General features: G+C 39.0%; 1 protein-coding gene across 1 annotated transcript in view; it reads left to right on the top strand.

Moving 5' to 3' along the window:
• The window catches only part of CPQ (carboxypeptidase Q), a 158,147-nt gene that overhangs the window by 46,732 nt on the left and 92,386 nt on the right, over nt 1-19,029 (top strand). Inside the window, exon 5 of the mRNA XM_009324404.1 lies at nt 8,238-8,445. Coding sequence (XP_009322679.1) covers nt 8,238-8,445 — 208 coding nt within the window. The remainder of the gene's footprint in view (nt 1-8,237; nt 8,446-19,029) is intronic.

Raw genomic sequence — 19,029 nt, 5'->3', positions numbered from 1 at the left:
CTAAATACGTTTGAGTTTAAGATAGATTCGTATTTCAGGTTTTTTTTTTGGAGGACAGTGTCCAAAGAGCGTACTGCTCTGAAGGGTGTGTGGCATTGAGAAGGAAGGGAAGAAGAAAAGCTCCATCCACGCCCTCTCTGTGAGGTGGAAACTTTCCCCTGACTCCTTTCAGAACTTGCTCCCCTCTATTTACCTCTGTGGTTAGCTGTTTAGAAGGAAGAAGTTTTACGGTGGGTAAGTGTCCTGGTTTCGGCTGGGATAGAGTTAATTTTCTTCCTAGTAGCTGGTACAGTGCTGTGTTTTGAATTTAGCATGAGAATAATGTGATAACACACCGATGTTTTAGTTGTTGCTGAGCAGTGCTTATACTAAGTCAAGGACTTTTCAGTGCCCTGCCAGCGAGAAGCTGGGAGGGGGCACAGCCAGGACAGCTGACCCAAACTGGCCAAAGGGGTATTCCATACCATGTGACGTCATGCTCAGTGTATAAACTGGAGGGAGTTGGCTGGGGGACAGGATCACTGCTTGGGGGCTGACTGGGCGTCGGTTGGTGGGTGGTGAGCGGTTGCATCACCTCTTGGTTGTGGTTTTTTTCCTTCCCTTCCTGGGTTTTGTTCTCCCCCCCCCGTTTTACTTTCCATTACAATTTATTATTTTTTTTGTTGTTGTTATTATTACTATTATTATTATTATCATCATCTTATTATTTAAATTATTAAACTGTTCTTATTTCAACCCACGAGTTTTCTCACTTTTGCTCTTCTGATTCTCTCCCCCATTCCACTGAGGTGGGGAGGGTGAGCGAGCGGCTGTGTGGTGCTTAGTTGCCAACTGGGGTTAAATCATGACAGTAAGACCAGTATCCTCCATCCCTACCCTTTTCCTTCAGCTCACTGAAAGTGTTGGCTGCGTGTTACCCTTTACCGTGACTATCTTTTGAAAGGAGGAGGAACCTCCCCGTACTGTCTGTAATATATTGTATTCCATGCCAGAGGAGGCTCAGGTTTCTGGTGTAACTTAATGTATGTGCATACATATGGGAGAGCTTGACCTTCCTTGCAACTTACTGTCTGCAATGAAACAGAGAGTTGGAAGCACTAATACAGTGATTGATCCTACCCTGAGAGCTCCGATACCTCTTCACACCTGTTTGTGCCTGATAATTTTGATGTAAGAATTCATTATCAATAATAATGAACGTCATTAAATGGAGGAGGTACGAAGGCCAGATCAGTATTCTAGACAGCTAGCTGTTACTTAGTTTGCTTATGTATTGCTAGCCCTGTGATGCGTCTTTGTCTGATTCTCTGCTTTACAAATAAAGAAGATTTTGTTGTTGTTGTTTTTGTTTTGGGTTTTTTTGTTTGGATTTATTTATATCCTTCCTGTAGGTATAAAATACAACATCTGTTTCCAGTGAGTTTTTTTTTTTTTAATTTGTCCTGTGTGCTCACTAGTCTCTGGTGATTGAGGGGGTCACTGAAGATATAAGTATGGCTTCTGCTCAAGACTGAGAAGCCAGGAGTTCAAGAAAAAAATAAAAAGAAACCCCAGGAAGCCAGAAGCTTTGCAGCTGCTAGCAATTAGGACTGTCACTGGCGTTCCCTCCAGGAGCCCTCTGCTAACATACCTATGGTAGCGTGCAGCAGGCAGCTGCGTTCCCACAAGGCGGGGATGTAAACACAGGAGGAAGGAGCTTGATTGTTCATATCGGGCAGAAGGAGGCCAAACAGGTGTATGACTTAAATGGTTCCCTCAAGGTATTGTCAGCTGCTGGAGAGTCATCCTCATGTCTGTAAGATGCAGAAAGTTTCTTTTTCAGTTGAAGAGCTGCTGATGCAAGCCTCCATTTCCTACAGAGGTTTGGAAAGGACTGTGCAGACTCTTCTACTTCTCAGCAGTGGGATAGTCCCAGGGTGGAATTCATTGGACTTGCTTCATTTTATCATTTTACCATTCATAGTTGTTTTCTGCTTCTTGTTTGACAAACCATATCTAATCTACACTATTGTGCTGGTTTTGGCTGGGATAGAGTTAATTTTCTTCATAGTAGCTGGTATGGGGCTATGTTTTGGATTTGTGCTGAAAACAGTGTTGATAATACAGGGATGTTTTAGTTATTGCTGAGCAGTGCTTACACAGAGTCAAGGCCTTTTCTGTTCCTCACCCCACCCCACCAGCGAGTAGGCTGGGGGTGCACAAGAAGTTGGGAGGGGACACAGCCGGGACAGCTGACCCCAGCTGACCAAAGGGATATTCCATACCATACCACATGATGTCATGCTCAGTATATAAAGCTGGGGGAAGAAGAAGGAAGGGGGGGCCATTCGGAGTGATGGCGTTCGTCTTCCCAAGTAACTGTTACGCGTGATGGAGCCCTGCTTTCCTGGAGATGGCTGAACACCTGCCTGCTGATGGGAGGTAGTGAATGAATTCCTTGTCTTGCTTTGCTTGCATGCGTGACTTTTGCTTTATCTATTAAACTGTCTTTATCTCAACCCACAAGTTTTCTCACTTCTACTCTTCCGACTCTCCCCCATCCCACTGGGGGGGGAGTGAGTGAGCAGCTGTGTGGGGCTCAGTTACTGGCTGAGGTTAAACTACGACAGTTGTGGGGGGAGTGAGCGAGCGGCTGTGTGGGGCTTAGCTGCCAGCTGGGGTTAAACCATGACAGCTATTTTTTTTAAAAACTTCTGTGGTTATCGTAGAATTCCCTTGGTGCATGTGTACTGAATATTGTAATGAAATACAAACATATATGTGTTAGTTGCATTCTGTAGCCTAGCACATACGTAATTATGTCAAAGCTATTATGCTTGTTTGGTAAAGGCTAATTTTAATGAGTGCCTAGCACTGATTAGATACAGTTTTCTAAATGTTAATTTAAATGGAGTCCATGTGGTACCAGAGTAATGCTGTACTCTTTTTGAAAGGGAGTTTTCCTTGGTAAGGCCAATAGTTTCTGGAGTCTCTTACACTTCGTTACACTTGTGCAGATGCTACATCAATTAAAGGTTGGTAGAAAGTGATCTGGAAGAGACTGTATAACTAGACTCCAAATAATCTATCCTTGGTAACAAACTAGACTCCAAATAATCTATCCTTGGTAACAGACTGCTATAGTATTTAATTCCATATTTGTACCACATTGTATTTTTGCTCCTTAGTTTCTTAAAATTTTCTGTGCATATTCATATTTTGCTTCAAATTTAGCAGTCTTGCTATTATTTCAACTTACTGTAAACCAATAAATCAAATCCTACAAAGCCAATATAACAAGCAAGCAAAGCAAAAGAATCTTGGGACAAATGATGACAGAAACACTAAATTGGGCTGAATTTATTTCTTTTATATTTTGCCAAGTGGCTGTAAATGGGGAATAGCCTTGATTTTATTTTTAAACATCTAATTCTTCTGAGAAGATTAACAATACTTTTGACATTTTGATTAATTCCATTACAGTTTGGCCTCTCTATCCAGATAATGGTGAGAATCTTGAAAGAACGTACACAGTCTGAGTGTGCAGAAGGACAAATTTTGTTTTGTAAAGGGGAATTTTCTTGAATGGAGTTCAGCCCTTGCTATGCTGCTCTCGATGAAGAGAAAGATAAAGGAGTGAGGCACTCATGAGTAGCTGTTCTCCATAGCTAAGCGTGAGATCAAGATGTACAGTTTCCCTTCTGTTTTGCTACAAGGATGTTCCATCACTCCTTTAAAGTGTAAAGCTTTGTATGTGAGGGGGTTTTCTGTGATATGTAGCATATACAAGTGAAATAAGTACCAAAGTATGACGAGGATGTGAGCCTATTACCAAGAGTTAAGGCTGTGATCTTGCTGTGGGTATAGCTAGTGATTAATATAGTCATAGAATCATAGAATCGTTAAGGTTGGAAAAGACCTTTAAGATCATCGAGTCCAACCATCGACCCAACACCACCATGCCCACAAAACCATGTCCCTAAGCACCTCATCTACGCGTCTTTTAAAGACTTCCAGGGATGGTGACTCAACCACTTCCCTGGGCAGCCTGTTCCAATGTTTAACCACTCAATTTATGATTCTATTCAGGAATGTATTTTATTTCTACAATAATAGAATGATTTCTACAATGATCAACAAATCATTGACTTATGATTTAAGTCAATAATAACGAGCTAGCTGACCTGATATGAATATTTAGATTACATGTGGTTGGTACAGTGAATATGGCATGGGTGCTGTAGAAAATAGGCGCTTACGTATGTAATTAGTGTCTCACAATGTGTTTGTATGAGTGAGTAAAGTAAGGATGCTTAGACAACGTTCATTTTGTATTTCCCAGCCCTAGATTGCTTTATGAGCTTGGTGTGAAGAATTGCACATTGGGGGTGTGTGTATACACATTATGGCTGAAGCAGATCTTTGTAAGCTTTTTTTAGAAAGAATAGCCACAAAGTCGTGTTTGTTCAGACTCGGTGACAAAAAAAATCTTCCTTGCCCACCAGTACCAAAATTCTTTCTCCTGAACCACATCCTCTTTACCCTGCTTTGAGCCAAACGCGGGACTGCTGCTCTCCATCTTCATCTGTTACACACAGTCTGCTAGTAATTTCTTTTCTATTTTGTTTAGTTAATTCTTGCTCAGGTCTTGCCATATGGTCAGCAGCCTCTCCAGTTTTTGGTTATCTCTGCATAAAAGGGGCTTAATTTACTTAGAATTTTTTTGATGTACTCTTTGACACTTTATTAAGTAATTTATTATGTAGATATACTTAACACATGGCGTGTTTTGTATGCATGTAAACTTTAATCAGGTATATCCCGGGATGCTAAGTGCCTGCCACAAATGTTTTCTATGTGAGTTCATCTTGTAGCATTAGGAATGTACAGGACTGTGATACTGCCTTGTGCCTTCGTCCTGGTCATGCTTAGCGTCCATTTCCCTTTCTGTAGCAATTATTTGGACAGTCATCCATTCCCTTCAGGTCCCAGTATCGTCTGAACAGTTGCTGGCTCTGCCTGCCTGTGCCAAAATGTCTTTGGTTTACCTTTATAATCTTGGTGAAATAGTAGTTTGAGCATAAAAATAGCAAGACTACCAGTTAACTTCAAAGTTTATTTTTTGGGCTAGCTGGGGTTGATTTTGTACCTGCAAACGTTCATTCATTTGAGGTGTGTAAGCACGTGTGCATCTCAGTGGGTTGTCAGAAGCTTTATTCACAGTTGTGGTGGAGCATCGGGATTGAGCATCTGAAGGAAGTGTAATTGCTACTATATTGGACAAACAAATACAGTTTTAGGGGTTTCTTTTGTTGAGCATCTGGGAAATAACAAGGAGAGTGAAATCAGTACAGGTGGTGATAAAACTTAAATTACTGCAGTTCAGCGTGCAGGGCATGTTAGTACTAAGACACAATCTTGCCAGAAGACACAGGTGAATGGGTTCATTTAGAATGAGCAGAAACTGCTTGTGCTCAGTTGTTGAATTTAGGGGTTTTTTTGGAACATTAATACATGAAAGTGTCATCTCTTTTTTTTTTTTTCTTTTCAGTGTGTTGTTTATTTTATGTTTTTTGGAAAGTCTCCTGGTTAACATGCTGGGTATATCCCCAAACACTCAAAGAAATATTAAACATATGCAGCAAATTGTCACAGTTTAAAAGTGGGGGTGAGGGGGGCTTTTTTATTTTTACAGGGAAAAAGGGAAAGAAAAAAAAAAAAAGATCTGAACTTATAAGTCTACGTGAATTTATCCCACTTAGGGAGGATTATGTGGCACAAGAGATTCTGAGTACCAGGGTAACTGTTATTTCAAAGGTGAGCTACAGGTCACCCGACCTGCAAAGCTGAGAGAAGGGGCACCGGCCTTCGTGTGAGGTTCAGCCCTAAACAACTGGGAGCAATAACTTCCTAAACTGTTGCCACCTAATAAAGAGATCTGTCTATACTCTGAAGCAGCTCCCATAAGATCTCTGTAACTGAATTTTAGTATTTTGTTTACAAATAAATGTTTTTACATATCTACTCTGCGGGTTATGTTATTGATTACGATATGATTTGTTATGGTTGAGAAGGATTTATTCTTCTAAACAAATAGAACTGAATGATCTCTCCAATTTTACCTAATCTAGATCCTTAGAAAGTGGATTTTGCCCTTCCTTCTCACCACATCTCCTCCAGGAATTAAGTGGGGTTTTTTCCAGTTTAGAAGACTTAAAGATCCCCCCCCAATTTTTTTAAATTTTTCTTTAAATGTAAAGAAATATGTGTCTGCTGCTCTAAGTAGGCTCACAGGTGAAGATTTTCACATATTGGACATGATCCTGGGCAACCAGCTCTAGGTGGCCCTGCTTGAGCAGTGGAGTTGGACCAGATGACCCCGAAGGTCCCTGCCAACCTCAATCTGGAAATCAATATGGAAAAATAGCATTCAAAATTGTAACAGTTGATGTGAAGAATGTCTGTAATCTGGTTTGAAAGCTTCAACTCCTGCCCTTCTTTATAAGGTAACACGTAGGTAAAGATATGATTTACCTTTAGAGGGTAACATGTAGGTAAAGACTATGCTTTAGCTTTAGAGATTTCCTTTGGAAACTTTACTCACTGGCATTTCACTGATAAAGTCAGAATTTAGTAGCTGAGACAAATAGATAAATAGCATATTCATAAGAACATTGAGGAAGCCTCTGTATGACTGAATATTTTACATATATTGAAAATGTCTCTTGAGTAGTGACTGAAGCTTGAGAATTATAAAGTAGACCTGAAATGAAGGGTTGCAGATGTATTATTTCAGCTTACAGATTTACTGCAGAGGATGGCCAGTACAGAAGAGCTGCTTATTCAGAGTTTTGCCCTAATATTTCAATGCGCAGTTCTAAGCTTATTTTAGGATTCAGGACATGTAATTGTATAACAGTCGATTTCCGATCATTATTGTGGTATCAGAATGGTTCTTAAGTGTTCTTTGCGTCAGTGCTCTTGAAAGAAAGAGTATTTTTATTCCTTTTTTTTTCCTGTCTGTGAAACAAAGAGTATTTTTATTCCCATTTTACAAATGGGAAAGGAAGGCAGTGATTTTGTATCGGGAGTATTTGCGAATTTGGGCATACATCTAGATCCTGATTTCTCTTTTTTCCCACACGTGTTTTTTTCCGCTGTATCTGGCTTTATATACAACTTCACTTTAAAAGCATTGACTTTGGCTGCAGCTGTAACGCTCAGTACTTCTGCAAGTCAGATCCAAAGATCTCAACAGAAGCACCAGAAAATGAGAAATACGTAAATAATGGCCAAATGTGAAAAAAACATTGAAGGAACTTGTCAAGGAACTTGTCCCATACCTTTTAGAGATCCTGTGATGTCAGATGTGGAATCACTCACTCCAGTTAGCTCTGCACGCAGCGGTGGTAGAAGGAGCCTCTGGAAGGGAAATAATTGCTTTAAATAGTCATGAAACTGTCTACAGCTTTCTGAGAGGAAAGAGGTCATTCCATATCACACTGTGAATGTCAGAGGAACTTCGTGATTATTTTGGGTTGGGGTTTTTTCCCTTTTTTTTTCCTCTACAAGGCATAGCTATTCCTAAATGGAAGACACTGAGGCCTTACATCTAGTGGTGCATATTTTCCTTCTTTGCGTAATTTATATAAAAGTTAATTGTTGGGGGGGGTTTTTTAGTTCTTTCACCTACAGGTAGTGGTTGAAATCTCGAGTGTACTGACAACAAATAAATGTGCTTTTTTTTTTTTTATGATCTTACTGTCTTATTTTTCCTGAAGTCTCTCATATTAGTGCTCTTCAAAATAAATCTCCACTCTGATGATGAAATAGTTGAAGTAGTGAATTTTAGTTTCATTACTTGTCAGAGGGAAAAAAATGCTGTTCTTACGAACTGTTCACTTACTGGTTTTTCATTGCTTTTCTTCCTGATAAAGCAGCGAAGCGTGGTATCACAGGATTTACTACTGTAATGTCAAAGCATGGCAATGACCTAAATAGAGCTGACACAGAATAGCTTTCCAGACATATGGAATGGTGACAGTCAGATATTCTGATTAGTATAAAAACACTTGATGTATTTTATCAAAAGGTTTATTTAAAAATAGATAGATATATCTATCTATATAGTAGATATATCCTTTTTGAGAGTCTGCTGGGGATGGTAGTGAAAGTTTTCTTGTTAATAATTCTATAATAATGATAATAATTTAGGGAGCTAACTTGTTAACACTGTGTTTTTATTTTTCTTTTCACAGCCCACATACTGGGTGGCAGAATTACCAGCCTGATGTGCCCCGGATTCCCACTGCTTGCATCTCTGTGGAAGATGCTGAAATGATGTCACGGATGTCTTTCCGGGGCACTAAGATCGTTGTGCACCTGAAGATGGGGGCTAAGACCTATCCAGACTCTCCTTCCTTTAACACCGTGGCAGAGATAGTTGGAAGCAAGTACCCAGAGCAGGTGAGTGAGAATATACAAAAAGAAACTTATTTTGTTCTTTAAAAATATGAAAAAACAAAACCCAAGAACAGCCCTTCCTACTAAATCCCTCAAACAAGTAACTCTTAGTCACCTGCTCTTCTACATTTCAGACATCTCGGCTTTTCAGTCTCTTTCAGGTAGCAGGTTTGAAACCACCGGGCTCAGTTCTAATGTACTAGCATATATTTTAGAAAACTATAAGAATTACTGTGTTCTAAGAACAGGAAATTCAACTAAACTGTACACAATTTAATCTCCTCCTTTTTTGTTTCCCTGGCTTAAAGCTCACTTCAAATAGTATCATCTGCATAGGCTTACAAAGAAGTGTGTATGGAAGCAGAGGTGAAATCCTATCACTGTAATGAATACAGTAATTGTTTTAAATAACAAGTAGTAAGTTAATGTGGCCATAATGATTTGTGCTCGGCATTTGCTTATTGTTCTGTTAATAATCTTCAAGTGGTTTCTTGATCAGGCAGATAAGCCAGGTTCTGCTGTCTGGAAATAAATTTTTTTGCCTGAGTTTTTCCTCAGATGTAAACGTGAATGCAGGATGTCAGTTTAACTTTTTCGAAGATGTTTTTTCTTGTGCAGGTCATTGCTGTGTTTAGCAGGAGTTGTATGTGTGTTAGTTTGGAGGAATAAACCATCTGTGCTAAAAAGTATCTGCAAATTCTGTTTGAACACTAGTTAATCCTAAATTGTTGCTTTCCATTTTAAGACTTTTCCTCATGCTTTCTCTTTTCTTCCGACTTCTTAGCCAAAAATCGTACAAACTAAATTTGTGGTGCTGAAGGATTTGTGCCTGGTATGAGGTCTTCTATGTCAGCTTACAGCATGGAATGATTTTTCTGGCAGTATGGTTTATTGTGAAAATGCTGATGCAACCTCGGTTACAGCAGAACTAGAAATTGCTGCTGAAGTACATCTACTGAGCCACGATTCTTTTTTAAACATTGTCGTTTTGTAACTTCAATGGAAAATAAGAATGACTATCTCTGTCCTTTAAACCAGGCATAGTTCTTACAACATTTTATTGTTTCTGAGATGGTAGTTCTGCAGCTCTGGCCTGTGATGTCTAGAGATTCTCAGTGTTAGCATGAGTGGACAGTTTCAGAAACTTGATCACTGGGCAGGGAAAAAGTAAGGACCATCGGGGTTGATCGATTTGCATACCATCCTATGAGTTTAGCTTCATGAAACTTATGTTTACCAAGTTAAAGACAATGCCCCAACTCCTAAATTAGGGTACAGCTACTTTAATTTTATGTCATCTGAATTTTTAGCAGTGCTTCTAACCAGCTAATAGGCTGTCTTTCCTGAATTTGTTTGGTGTATTTCAAAACTATGACATTTCAATTCAGATTATAAAGTGTCCACATGTAACCTTCAAAGATGCATTAAGATGCTTGCATGTACTTGATTTTCTCTTTGCTGTCCTGCTCTGTTTCTTTAAGTAATGAAGTGGATTGGGATCTCTTCACTTCTTCCACTAAGAAGCTCAGTTTTTTGAAACACTGGGTAAAGACTTATTTACAAGCCCCCTGCTGATGTTAATGGGAGTGGTAGTGGACACACTTTGAAAATGTAACCAAGGAACAGAAAAATAAAACAAGTGAATGTTTAGGTTTTTTAGTACTCAGTTCCTCTTGGAGCCTTAATGGGTGCTTCACCACGCTCATTCCACTGTGTTACTCTGGTAAAAATGGGAACCATCTAGCTATTTAGGCAATAAAATACACTGCAGACCCAAACTCTTACAATGCCTTTTATGCCAAAGTGTTTCAAAATGCATTACAAATCCAGGGGAATAGAAAGGTGCCATTTCCACGGGCCAAAAATTCAATTTAAGTTTTGAATTGAAACAAAAGCAAATCTGGATCTCTGAACTCTGGGTGAGAAATCAGCAGCGGGTGGTATCACTCTTGCAAAGGTCTAAAGCAAAGCAGTTTGAAATTAAGCTGAAGCCTGTGAAACATAACTGGTCGCAGGTATTGTGGCAAATTATAACTTAAAAAACTGGAACTTAATTGAAAATGAGGGTCACCGTAGGATACTGAAGAAGTCTGGTGAGAATTGGTACAGTTCTGGATGTAACTTCATGTTAGGCATGTTTGTGTTCATCTATATATTGACCAGAATTTAACATACTGCTTGATTTATAAATAATTCATTAATTCCTCCTGTGAGGTTTTAGCATGTTTATTAATATAATCGCCAAGATCCGAAATCATATTTGTCTGAAAATTTTATCTGTTACAAGCCATGTTGAATGTTATTACGAAAATCCTTGAAAGGGGAAAATGACTTATTGTTTTTTCTGACCTTTTTTTTTTCCCTTTATTTCACCACTTTTGCAGCATGTCCAGTTCAGTTCCTCCTTTTTAAGTAATTTTTCCAAATGTTTTGTGTGGATTCTTGCATATAGCAATGGAGGGGAAAAAAGTAAAACTAGAAAAATGTTAAGGAAAACAGAAAAAAAAGTAGTTTAAATAATTCTGATGTATTTTCCTAAAAGTTTGCTTTATTTTAGACTTAGTGTTCTTGAAGTCTTGTAATACATGCTTTGTTTTGCTGTTGCAAGAAATGTTTGATATTATCAAAATTGATACTCAGAATTATCAAACTTAGAGACCTCCAAGATCATCGTTACTTGGGAGAAGAGACCGACACCCACCTCGCTACAACCTCCTTTCAGGTAGTTGTAGAGAGCAATGAGGTCTTTTTGCTGTTGCAAGAAATGTTTGATATTATCAAAATTGATACTCAGAATTATCAAACTTGTAAACCTTTGTTTAGGCACCTGTGCTTATCTTTAACACGCTTACGTTTCTGAACAACTTAAAGCAATAAAAGAAATATAATTACTGCTTTGTGAAGCATCAAGCTCTCAGGAATGCATTCATCTTCAGAAGCAATGATGTGACATGAGTGCAGATGTCCTGTTGCTTTTTGAGGCAGCTCTGCACCGGAGGCATGCAGGTACTTTTGAAAAGTTAACCCACTGATAATTCAGGTTTCTGTTCTGCTTTGTCCTTTCTGTTTGGCCAGCCAGTAGCAGTAAGCAAATGCTTTAGCATCACTTGTTCCAACTAAGAAAAATATACATTGAAACCTACTGTAAGTTGCAACTTTGCACTATCAAGTTTTCAGGTGGTGTAGAAAGCATCTGAACAGAAAAAGGAAATGGATTTTTGTCATGCTGTCAGTAAAGTTAAGTGTCTCACCAATGTCTCTGTTCTGTTTATCTTTGTATTTATCCCTTCTAAGTTAGGGAAGCGCTGCTCTCCCCAGACAGGACCCTTGCTAATGTCATGTGGGCATAACTATGCGTGTTCTGAGCAGAGACATCCACCATCCTCGCTGTCAGTCCCGAGGTCCTCATTTAGTGCCTGCTGAGGCCTGAATCCCTGTAAGTGCCCAAAGGAGGTGAGGCCTGTGCCCATAAGATAATGAGTTCAAGCTTCATACAAACAGATTGGAAGCAGTGGGACCAAACATGCTTTGACTTGATGCCCTGGCAGCCTTTCTGAGCTTGGGATCTCATTCTCATGGTGCTTAGGACAGCAGTGAGAGTGGAGAACCTGTGGGTTGTGGGACTTAACATATTTAAGCCTGTGTGACTTCTGACAGTTGAGCCAAAGAGTTTGTGAAATGTAGCAGACCCTGCTGAGGTCCGGGCTGTTGCAGGTTAGAGACATTTGCAGTCCAATTCCTGGCTTTTATCTTGGAGAAGGAGTTTTTGAAGCACACTGTTGAACCTGGGACCATGCTGTTAGCATCCTTTTGTACTGTATTGTGTATTGGTGAGATATTTTATTTAAACTGTGGAAGTTGACACTGGAGACTGACTGACTGAGAAATTCACAAGTTAACTAATGTGGTTTTCGTTTGAAATTCAGGCAGAGCTGGCAGTAAAACATGTTTGTCTTCTCCTTTTAATACAGATGTAACATGATTGGTCTTAAATTGCAGAAGCAACTGTTCCCATCTCTGGGGAAATGCTATAAATAGTGGCTGTTTCTTCTTAGTCTGGCTTCAATGTACCTAAAGTGCCAAACGTGGAACTACAAAATACTCGATTAACTGAAAAGGTATCGAAGTGGATAAAGATGTAACTCTTCTATAATCCTGACTTTCAGTATCTTTCCATACTGCATATTTCTTGGTGTGCGGTGCTGTTTTACTTATCTGACAGTTACTAAGTGATAGGAAAACAGTTTCCTAAGTGCCCTACAAAGTACCTAAATTTAATGGTTGCTCATTATTCTGCGATCTAGCATAAATACTGTAGAGCAGAAACGGAGGGGCTTGTAAGAGGCTTTTTTTGAATCCTGAACAGCTGTTCCAGGAATTCACTCTACACTGCTTTTTTGCCTCCTGTTTTTATGGAGTGCCATATCTACAAAATGTACCATTTGAAAAGTGACTCTGTTTTGAACACCACAGGCATAAAAGACCATTGAAGAATGTACTGTAGCTCTGAGCCAAGTTTGGACAGCACTTTGAAAGTAGCAGTCCTAGGAGTGACCTGAGAAACAGAGATGCTGAGGTAATAGATTGTGAAGTTCTTTACCAGTCCATGACTGATGTAACAGAACCCGTTCTACAAAGGAAACAGCAGCTTGTTTACTTTTTCATTCTTCTTCCTTTCCCTGTTTCAAAAATCAGCCCCCTCTCAGAATTTGTGATACTGGGCAAAGCTCCAGGGAACAAGAGAACATGAAAATTGTCCAGGCTTCTGAGCCTGTTAGGCATTCATGCACATAAGGGAAGAAATAATTTGTAGGCCAAAAAAAAACCCCAACCCGAGAAAAAAAAAAGACGACTTCTCTGAAGCTGTGTAATACTCAGTACAATGTTGTTTTATGGCCTGGCATCAGTTCTACATATGTTAACAAAATGTCTATCCATTAGCCCTTTGATGTGGCTTCCAGATATCCCTATGCTCAAACTAGATCATGCATACAATAGAGCTTTGAGTAGAAATGTTTTAAGAGCCTGGTGCCATCACCTTATGGCTCCATTATCACATTTTCTCCATGTGGATTGTTTTGCTATTCATTCCAAAATGTTGAAGGGTTTGTAAGTGCACTTCTGTGAGCCTCTCTCCTGTGACTGTAAGCTGATGTCTGTCACTGCTAGAATTTAAGAGAATTTGAAAGAATTTAAGAGGGGACTATGGAGATGGGGTTTTGAGAGTGCCAGCCCATTACTTCATGATAGCGAACTGATGGAAAAGAAGAAAGAGAAATGATGAAAAGGGAACAAGAGAAAGGGTGAAGAAGGAGCACTGGCACTGTTAGGAAATTTTTTATTTTCTTTGAAGTTTTTGTATCAATATTTGCTGAAAGGAGTAGTACCCTCTGTGTATGTCTGTGTTTGTTTTATTAGTAACAGGACTTTGTACTATTACTGGAGGGGGTTGGTTTTATACTGTGCCTTGTGGGAGTGACAATATTGCCATCATTTGTTCTTAAACAGAGGTCTTGTCATGATGAAAACAGTCAAATTAATATGAAACTGATACGGAGGAAAATCTTTCTTTGTAACTTGACCATTTCAAAAATGTGGTGGTTTTTGTTTTTTTTTTAAATTGCCAGAAGGCCTACCAAATTTTAAGTCTGAAGTGCATGCGAGATTTTGTGGTATAGAGCTTGGCAAATCTTCTAAAGCTTGAATTGCCCATTTAAAACCCAAGAGCTGACTGGAAAGCATTTAATTCTGCAGGGGAGAACTTGACAATGGTTCGCCTTCTGACTCTGAATGACCAATATGTCCTAAAGTGGGCATGTTTTTTGGAAACCTCAGTATCTGGGTATGCAACAAATACATCTTGTAAGTGATTAGTACATATGTGGTTGATGTCGTTAAGGGGCAACAATTAAAAAGCATTGTACTACTTACAGTGTGTGTCTGAAATATTGGTGGAACAAGTGAATGTGTATATGTGGAAGAAAGATTCAAAATAGCTTACATCTTTTTTAAAATTATTTTCCTCATATAATTTTGCTGGAAGGCATCAGGTCAGGTTCACCAGTGTAATGTGACCTTTGTAATGTTCAGATGTTTTCAAAATAACTAGACCATATCTATAAATGGGCAGCTGAGGGTGGGGGAGAGGGCTGGGATAGTAGCAGTCTCTGCTGATCTTGGAGACACCTGAAGTTGCTGGGTCTCTCAGCTTCATGATGCCAGAGCAGAACGAAGGGATGTGCTCCACTGGGTACAAGCAAGCCAGCAGCTCTTTGACAGGATCCTCTTGCCAGCTGACGCACAGTAGTCATCGCTGCATATGAGCTATTGCAATATGAAGGAGAAATGTATTAGCTTTAGTTGCCATCGACAACCGCTCTCTAGAGGGAGCAGGACCACCTTAGAGTGTGCTAACTCAACTCGCTGGCACACAACTGGTGATATCCTAGATTACTGCAGCACCAGGGTGACAGTGACAAGGGATGAGGACATCTAGGTGGCCTTCCTCACTAGAGTCAAGTGGAGTTTGGAGGAATTGAGTGCTGCTGTCACCCTGCTACACGTGTTCCATTTGGATTCTCTCGATGTAAGCTCAGACAGCGTGCTTTCTGCCTTTCACCTGAGCCTGGGCATAGATACCAGCATATACACGTCAGCTGGCTGCCTACCCCAGCCTCTTTCTCTTTTTGAATGCAGTCTGGTATCGGCCCAAAGCTACTTGCTAGACCTTTGCTCTGTGCACTACTGTTTGGAACATTTGGTTGGATTTTAACTTATCTGCTTCTTAAACTGCAGCCAACTAAATTGTGAGACTAGAAGTTAAAAAACATTTAGGGTGCTTGTTCTATTGGCTAGCAAATTTATCTGAGCACACAGTTTTGTAGTCCTTTTGATGGTGTGAGTATAAGCAGATAGATACACTGTAATATTTTTTCTTTCCACCCATTCCTTTGTCTCTACTCCCACACAGCAGTTTAAAGAATTACTGTGGGATTTTATTTCAGTAATAATTTACAAATACACATAGGGTTTACAGAATGGTTGTGAAAGCTTTTTTTTCTCCACATTGAAAAAGTTATCTTCTAAAATTACACTGCATCCTTCTTGCATTCTGATATGCAAGAGTATCTAAAGGGTAGTCCTGGATTTGGCAGATGTGATACTTGCCTGAGGCATGAAGTAAGAAACTACAATATTGAGGAGGAAGGAGGAAAGAAACTTGTATTGTACTTTTCATTATGAATAAACAGGTGCCAGAAACGCTGGTGCCAAGTGTCAAGGATTAGTTTAAAAAACACTGTTCACTACAGAAGTAGTTGAATAGCTGTAGTTGTATGTTTGTATTTGTTAGGTGCAGACTGTATGATTGACCTTGTACAACAGAAGGAGGACTACCAAGACAGTTCTTGTCTTAGTGAGTCTGCAGTCCAGGAGATGAGTGCAGTGCTAAAAAAAAATACGTATTTTCCATGCAAGTCTGATGAAAAACTGCACGTCTAAGAGCGTGTGGGTTGGATGTAGAGGACTGTTCGACACAGATTCAGAGGTTCTCACACATGGAACCAATGTGGAGGAAGACCTGACAGTGAGATTATAGATGGTGGACGGAGCTAACATTATTAATGGAATGGAGGGGAAATGCTAATAGCAGTGAAATCTAAAAAGTTCGGGCTGGGGCTGAGGTGAAAGGGGGAAAGAACTTGGTCTGCTCAATCGCACTGAAATACTGACAGTAGAGGTGTTATGCTAAGAAACGTGTGGTTGCAGCAGCTGAGAGAGATGGTTACTCAAGGATGTAGCAGAGTATCTAGCAGAGTTTGTAGTTTTGGTGGGCAGAGAGACAGTATTCTTGAGAAAACGCTGAACCAGCTGCAGAATTGTGGGTAGACTTGTTAGCGTTTCGTGCATTGCATTGCTGCTTTGTGAGAACAAGGAGTGGGGAGAGATGGTGAAAATGATAAGCTGACCACAGCTGGCATGGTCTTTAAGAGAATTAGACTCAAGGCCTTGGTTCGCTTTGATAGTACGTGCTTCAAATGTTGATATCATTTGTTCTTGGTTTTTTTAATACCATTGTTATATAGTTTTTTATACAATTTCATCAGCCTAAAAGGAGTCCCCTAGGCTTCTGAAACCTTAAAGGCCTTGCACTTTGCCACTGTAGATTGCATTTTGCCAATGTACAATGTACATTTACATTGTAAATGTAGTCATAATGATGCGAAAGTATTTATTATGGTTTGGCAAAGCAAAATACACTGGAAAGCACATTATACCAGCAAAAATTTGTCCAAAATGATTGTTAATAAAATGTTAAAGATCTTGTGAGGCTGGCAGGCAAAAATCTTAATTAAATCAAAGAATGAGTTTTGTTCATAGAGTTTCTCAAATATTATCAGTACTTATACCAACAATATATCGTGATGTAAGTTATCTAGAATTTCATTGTGCACAAATATAATTATAATTCATTGTAATAGGTAAATGGAAATTTTGGACAAATTCCTGATTTACGTGGTTGTCTTTTCAATAGTGCTTGTCAGAAAAGTAAACTGGTTTATGTGTTTAGGACTGAGATCCCATTTCTTCTTTATTGAAGTTGCAAAGAAAAAAAGGGCATGTTACAGGGTCTTTAACAGAAAATGTATTTTGTACTACAGGTTCTGTATGTTTTCTTCTTTATGCATGCTGAAAAGTATGTTCCTCACAGTCTGCATTTGCTTTTCCCACTAGTTTTTATTCCGTCATTTATTCCATAGACTGGTTTACAAATTTGAACAAAAATAAACTAAAATGCATATTCTTCTGGTAGTTACATAGTCCCTTGACATCTGATTTCTATCACAGTTGTTTGAATTTACAACCATCATTGTGAAATATTAGTCTCAAGAACAGTGTACAGTGTCCTGGTATAAATTACTCAGAAAAAACCCTCTGTGTCCTGTTTCATCTAATCATACATACATTATCATGTACAGGGTGGAGAATGGAATAATATCATGGTGTAAAGTGAAACTGTCTGTAAACCATGCTGCTTTAGAAATTGCACCAAATCAGTGTGTTTTCCTAGAGTGCATATAAGCAAATAGAAGTAGGATTTTCCTTGTATTTTAAATATTTCAACTCAGCAGGGAAAAATACCACAGTACTTCTGTATCACTTAACATTCTGAGCTTTATTTTTTAATTGTGTGCCTGGTCTAATGATCATTGTGCTTAGTTCCTGCTTTCAGTGATGTTAACTGGACAAAGATTTTTCTCATCCTCTCCATGTGCCAAGTTTAATGTGCTGCTTGTGGGAGAAGGTATTTCATGAAATAATATTCCTCCACTGTAATGGAATTTGTTGCTGTAAGATATATATATATAGATATAGATACAGATATATATATACACACACGATAGTTTTAGGACACCTTCTTCTGTGGCATGCTCCTCGGCAGACTAGAGCATATTCTACCATTCCAAATGGGAAATGTCTGTCATCCAGCTTCTTGCCAGGAGAGCAATTACTGAGCTCTAAAATGTGATGTCCTCCCTCCTCTTCTTTCCCCTTTCAAATAATCAGGAAGAGGACCTGAAATCACATTATTCTTTGTGAAGGAAAGGAAAAACAAGATCTTGAACTGTTGACAAGTATGTTCTTCCCTGTCTTATCTTACAAGCAGATACTACAGCTTGTGGTCTGTTCTGCTTGTATGATTTTGTTCCTTGGCATTGTAAACCTGAAGTCAGGGATGTCTTGGATTTATGTTCTCCACTTCTGTCTGAAGTCCACTGACTTCAGTTTACATGCTAAAGTACTCCAGGGATCTGTTCACTTAGCTGGCATTAGTGTTCAGATGATACTTTATTTGACTGTCTCTTAACACATTCTGCAAGTCTTTCTGGAAGACTGCAGCTGTTATACTGTGCATATAAATAGGCTATAGTTAATAAGCCTATTTATAGCAAGCCCAAGTCTGATGATTTTTTTCTCATTCATTAGAGTTTCCAACCTTCAAATAAGTTCAACAAAATAATTGGATTGCACCCTTGCCCACTAAGTATGGTGCATTTACTTTTTCATTGATTTAATTTGGTAGTTTAATTTAAAATTGCCTAGACAAATTTAAATGCTGAGTTTCAGGAAAGAGATGCAGCTAAGTATAAAGAAATATAAATAAGCTGGCTTTGATAGGTTGGTTAAATTTCAACAAAATTGGTAAGGATAATATTCTAGATTATATGAAAATAGATAAGCTTTATATTCTTTTATTTGTGGACTTTGTTACGCACACAATTTCCTGCTAGAGATCGACATAATAGCCCTCCTTGCCCCTGCAAAATACCCAGCAAGCCTTTCAGAATGTTTGAGATTATTTGTTGTACAAAGTCAGCAATGGCTAACACTCAGATTACTTCAATTTTCATTTATCTGTAACAGGTTTTTCTGTGAGTTAAGAAGAAGTCAGGGGATATTCTTGGTGGCACTTCAGTGTGACCTTCTGAATCTGGTGGTGACTGGACCAGGGGGAGGGAATAAGAATGTGATTGCAATTGTTGCCAAGGTCACAAAGATAAAGTACTAAATACTCTGGAGGAGAGA

This window comes from Pygoscelis adeliae, unplaced genomic scaffold (genome assembly GCF_000699105.1).
Source record: "Pygoscelis adeliae isolate BGI_AS28 unplaced genomic scaffold, ASM69910v1 Scaffold145, whole genome shotgun sequence".
NCBI lineage: Eukaryota > Metazoa > Chordata > Aves > Sphenisciformes > Spheniscidae > Pygoscelis > Pygoscelis adeliae.
This window is presented reverse-complemented; position numbering and strand designations above follow the sequence as displayed.